The sequence below is a fragment of the Triticum dicoccoides genome, chromosome 7A (genome assembly GCF_002162155.2).
Source record: "Triticum dicoccoides isolate Atlit2015 ecotype Zavitan chromosome 7A, WEW_v2.0, whole genome shotgun sequence".
Lineage (NCBI taxonomy): Eukaryota > Viridiplantae > Streptophyta > Magnoliopsida > Poales > Poaceae > Triticum > Triticum dicoccoides.
Window position 1 is genome coordinate 36,107,974 of NC_041392.1, and position 5,709 is coordinate 36,113,682.

The following is a 5,709-nucleotide window of genomic DNA, read 5'->3' on the forward strand; positions in this document are numbered from 1 at the left end:
CCGGCGGCCCGCGCGGCCCACCGCGGGGCGGTGCGGCTGTGGGGGCCCCGCGGCGCGGCGGCGCGCGCGACGTCCGTGGCGGCCCCCGCGGCGCCCGCGGGCGCCGAGGAGGTCGTGCTGCAGCCCATCCGCGAGATCTCCGGCGCCGTGCAGCTGCCCGGCTCCAAGTCGCTCTCCAACCGGATCCTCCTCCTCTCCGCCCTCTCCGAGGTGACTCCCCCCTCCTCCCGCTCTTCCTTTGGGTGATGCGAATTGGGTGCAGAGATGGGATTCTAGGGGGTTTAGCTGACGCACCCTGTCATGCTAGCTAGGTGCTCGCGAGATCATGGGGATTTTAACTCCAGTCGATCCGACCATAGGTTAACGAGGGCAGGTTGTTTGGTAGCCAATTCATGCGTTTGCTTACCAGATCATTGTATTGTGTAGCTTGTATTTGGATCAAGATATCGATGCATCAGAATGACCAGGAGACCCTCCTCTAATTTAGGCTACCAAATTGTTCTGATGGCTCCTTTATGAAAAGTAGCATGTTGTAATGCTGTTATGAACTCTTATTCATGTATCTGCATTTAAAATGATGCAACCTAAGGTCTATTCACATTTTGTGAGACGGTGTGACCACAAAAGCCGATACTATTTTACACGAGAAATCGTTGAATTGCTATTCGTGGCATTAGTTTTCATGAGCTATATAGGTACTAAATCTAGGATCCTCCAGGCTTTATATGTTTCCACTGATCAGAAAGCAATATTGCAGCATGTCCTGTTCTCTTACTTATTTATAGTAAGATGAGAAATTGGAGCTGGTTTACTTCACTGTCATCTCCAGCTGATCCGTAGCTTGTTTCTGGTCATTAGGGAACAACGGTGGTGGATAACCTGTTGAACAGTGAGGATGTCCACTACATGCTTGAGGCCCTGGAAGCCCTTGGACTCTCCGTGGAAGCAGATAAAGTTGCAAAAAGAGCTGTGGTTGTTGGCTGTGGCGGCAGGTTCCCAGTCGAAAAGGACGCCAAAGAGGAAGTAAAGCTCTTCTTGGGTAATGCTGGAACTGCAATGCGGCCACTGACGGCAGCTGTAGTAGCTGCTGGTGGAAATGCAACGTATGTTTTCTTTATCCTAGTGGAAATAAGTATGAGATCCATGGGTATGTTTGGAGACTGATCGTTTCTTTTATTAAAAAAAAACTTCAGTTATGTGCTTGATGGCGTACCAAGAATGAGGGAGCGACCTATTGGTGACTTAGTTGTAGGTTTGCAACAACTCGGCGCAGATGTCGATTGTTTCCTTGGCACAAACTGCCCACCTGTCCGTATCAACGGCAAAGGAGGTCTACCTGGTGGCAAGGTTAGCTACTCATCAACTTGCATGTTATCTACTTTGTGCACACTTCTGTTCTCTGTCAGAGAAGTTATTATTATGGCTAGTACGATGTAATGCAACCTTAGACCGCGCACTAAATTTTAAGAACCAATCAACATTTAATAATTTCAATATGTGAGTATTGCATGATCTATGATAGCTTGGTGCTAAAGATTGAATGATTTCACAGGTTAAGCTCTCTGGTTCCATTAGCAGTCAATACCTGAGTTCCTTGCTGATGGCTGCTCCTTTGGCTCTTGAGGATGTCGAGATTGAAATCATTGATAAACTGATCTCCGTTCCTTATGTTGAAATGACATTGAAATTGATGGAGCGTTTTGGTGTGACTGCGGAGCATTCTGATAGTTGGGACAGATTCTACATTAAGGGAGGACAAAAATACAAGCAAGTTCTACATTTTCCTACTTCTTCTAATAAACTTTTAATTGTTTCATTTCTTCTAATAGTGGAGTACTAATGAAAGATATCAGTTTTCAGTTTGCCAAATATTTACAGACGCAACCCCATTGAATTATGGGTAAACTAGGAAATAAATGTTTTACTAAAACTATTGACTGCTCAGTAGCTATGAAGGTGCACTGTACTATGAAACCAGTGCCTACTGCCTAGGCAATCGGCCCCACTGCTTACAATGAATTGTACAGTTACGTTTTCTGGTACATAGACTTGATCACACCAGAAGTATAATCCATCTTAAAAATGGAATGAAAATAGAGAATATTTTGCGATGAGCATCTATGCAGATGATTCTTGATTTTGCTTCTTTTGGCCCTTTCTAAGTTATGCCCTTGCTGCTATATGTCACATCTACGCTTTTACTGAACATACTCCTCTTATGTACTCGGAAACTGTTAGTCCAAACTTCATAAAAGTTGCAGTAACCATTTCCTAAACGAGCCATCCATTATTCTGGAATCGACAGGTCCCCTGGAAATGCCTATGTCGAAGGTGATGCCTCAAGTGCGAGCTATTTCTTGGCTGGTGCTGCCATCACCGGAGGGACTGTGACTGTCGAAGGTTGCGGCACCACCAGTTTGCAGGTAAAATTGTACTGTCCATTTTCACCCTTTTGGTTGAGCATACTGTCTTATGCTGTCATTCTCCCTTACTAAGGTTAATCTTGCAGGGTGATGTGAAATTTGCTGAGGTACTTGAAATGATGGGAGCAAAGGTCACATGGACTGACACTAGTGTAACTGTTACTGGCCCACCGCGTCAGCCATTTGGAAGGAAACACCTAAAAGCTGTTGATGTCAACATGAACAAAATGCCAGATGTCGCGATGACTCTAGCCGTTGTTGCCCTGTTTGCCGATGGTCCAACCGCTATCAGAGATGGTATACTTTCTATGGCCTCCCATACCTATCATGTGCGTAGCGATTACTCTGTTAGCATCAGGGAGAGGACAAAGGACTTGAAATCACCCTGTTATGTGTTGCTGTTGATTTTGTTTTACATGTTTTGGTCCTGACACATGTTTTGGAATCACTCTTCTGCAGTTGCCTCCTGGAGAGTGAAGGAAACTGAAAGAATGGTCGCGATCCGGACCGAGCTGACGAAGGTAATAATACACATGTCTCTTGTTCTTATATCTCAGCCTCCTGTTGCACCCCGTGTGCTTACCTCTCCTGTGTCCTGTGCCCTATAGCTGGGAGCAACGGTGGAGGAAGGCCCGGACTACTGCATCATCACGCCGCCGGAGAAGCTGAACATCACGGCGATCGACACCTACGATGACCACCGGATGGCGATGGCCTTCTCCCTGGCGGCCTGTGCTGAGGTGCCAGTCACCATCAGGGACCCTGGATGCACCCGAAAGACCTTCCCCAACTACTTCGACGTGCTAAGCACCTTCGTCAAGAACTAGATTGGAGAATCTATGGCGAATTGCGCTTGTACTTTTGTAGCCTGTCCATGGTCTGGAATTTTTGTCTTTTTCGTCTTGTCGCGAGATGGTGTATGAGTCTGTAATATTAGTTTTGTAGTGCGTGAGGTAAAATGAAATGTATTGCACACTGTATTCGTTTTTTGAATAAGAAATAAATTATGATCTAGATGTCATGCTGCTGCTCGCGGAGGATCTTGGGTATGCAAGCTAGTAGTATAGGAAAGGAGGAAGCATCCCCTCGCACACAACTGAATGCTTGAAAGGTAATACCGAGCCTAAATGAAACAATTCAGGTACGGATCTCAACGTGAGATCCGACGGTGGGAGAGCATGCCACCGGCATAGAAGATGGATGTGCGGTGTCGTTGGGTTGGGGAGCAAGTAGTATAGAATCTGAGCCTGTGATGCAAAAATAGAAAAAATGGATCTGTACCATAAGATGGTAGATTGATGGTCCAGATTCGGGTGGGATGCTCTGCACGCACAGTTTGCAAAAAGTCCATCTCTGCAAGCTAATTTTGTCCCCGTCAAACCCAAATCCCGTACACAGGCCGTCAATGACTTTGAGATTTCATGCTCGAAATCGCAGAATCTCGGTCCCATGTCGGGATGTGCATATCTTGGGTCAGAGAGTGTCACTTCTCCATCCCGCGGGGATTGTATTTGCCTCTCGCGATTGCTGGCCCGCACGACCGCCATCTCCTCTACCAGGTGAGGTGAGAGAAGGAAATTGGTTAACTGACTCTGCCTCATCACCATAAAATCGTTCCTGGTGCCTTTCAAGCCTACACAATTCAGAACAGATGCTTTCCACTATCCAGATATATGGACGATCTCTCAGTTGCTAGAGGAAACTGGAACTGAAACTGAGAGGCATGAGAGAGGTTGATCTCCGCCCATCGTTGCTAGAGGAAACTAGAATTGTGTTGTATAAGGATGGAGATGGGTCGGGTTTGGACCGGGTTGAGCAATATTAAATCCATATCCATATCCATGAGGCAGTCGCAGCCCATCCATGAAAAAATCCATGGGCGAAAAATTATGACCATGTCCAAATCCGATGGATATCCATACCCATTGGATATCCATCAGGTCCTCTCAAGACCTATACATAAGACATAACTCATTGCACAATATGCACTCTGCATTGGCGTGCTCACTCCCTGCCGTGTAGTCATAGCCCTTGCATTTGTCCCACTGCTGCGGCCATGCATCAATGCGTGTGTGGAAAAGCGAAGACAGAGGGGTCAAGGAGATATGGAGCTAGGTTGTCGCAGGCCAGTTGTGGCTGCTGCAGTGATCCACCTTACGTGAGGGTAGCGGCTGGCAGCGGCGGCCACCTCTAGGGCTATGAGAGGAGTAACTCAAGGAGATGGCACTGATTCTCAACGACAAGTCATTTAATTAGTGTAGATACTAGGATGAGAAGGTGCGTTGGAGCATGTTACGGTGGGGATTGTGTAATTTCTTTTGGATATTTTAGATAAAAGATAAAATTATAGTGGGACATGTGACTATGGGGTAGGGGTAGCAGAATATTGCTCATGAAGTCAGACGATCGGGCCGGGTTTGGATATATCCATGGGTACAAGATTATGTCCATACCCTATCCACGAGTAATCGGGTCGGGTTTGGCACTGCCCATGGGCGCAAAAGCATATCCAAACCCTATCCATTCGGGTTGGATATCCATGGGTATCCATGTCCATGGATAAAATTGCCATCCTTACTATTGTACCATTGTAGGGTCCTCATCAAATGTATGAATTCCCTCGAGGGAGTGGGAAACAAATCAAATTATTTTCTTTTGATCGGAGCAGAGGGAAAGTGTACCTCTTCACTCATAAACTTAATGCAAGTGGGTCACTTTGTTATTTTGATCTTCATCCTCGTGTCAAAATTGGGGTTCACATCAACCGTGTTATAAGATATAGCCCTTGTATCCTGATAGACATGTGAGCTGATGAAGGCGACTGGGTGGGCAACCGCGACGGCGCCGTCCGCCGTTGGTGATCGCCGGCGCGTCGGTGGGCGGTTTTGGGCTCTGGCCGAGTCCGACGAAGAAGACGCCGACGACGATGGGGATGCATCTCCGGCAGCGGCGCCGCCCTCACCGACACCTTCCGATCTTGTTTGCGATTTATTCCATGCAGGGTATTGCGAAGATGAAGTAGCCATGACGATCGATCAGGTGCTGCCACCGGACGATCCGGCGCGTATCGGTCTACACGAGGGCGAGAAGAATGAGATGGTCCGACGCGTAGTTCATCGGAAGACGGCGGCGTCGGCGCTCAGACCGTGGAGGGGACCGATCCCTAAGGTGAGTCTTCCATATCTCATGTTATTCGATTTGATCAGGCCGGACTCTTGGATCCCTGTTAAGAATAAGAAGAACGCGAGGCGGCGCGCCGGGAGTCCGGCAACGGCGGCGCCCGTGA

The 5,709-nt window shown here is 47.6% G+C and overlaps 1 protein-coding gene across 1 annotated transcript; it reads left to right on the forward strand.

Annotated features, from left to right (window-relative positions):
• The first annotated feature begins 54 nt into the window (after window positions 1–54).
• LOC119327693 (3-phosphoshikimate 1-carboxyvinyltransferase 2) lies at window positions 55–3,250 on the forward strand. Its single transcript, XM_037600798.1, has 8 exons — window positions 55–210; window positions 859–1,103; window positions 1,194–1,347; window positions 1,553–1,767; window positions 2,306–2,423; window positions 2,510–2,720; window positions 2,883–2,944; window positions 3,032–3,250. The coding sequence occupies exons 2-8, from the start codon at window positions 907–909 to the stop codon at window positions 3,248–3,250; spliced, it is 1,176 nt and encodes a 391-aa protein (XP_037456695.1). The 5' UTR covers window positions 55–210; window positions 859–906.
• The last annotated feature ends 2,459 nt before the right edge of the window (window positions 3,251–5,709 follow it).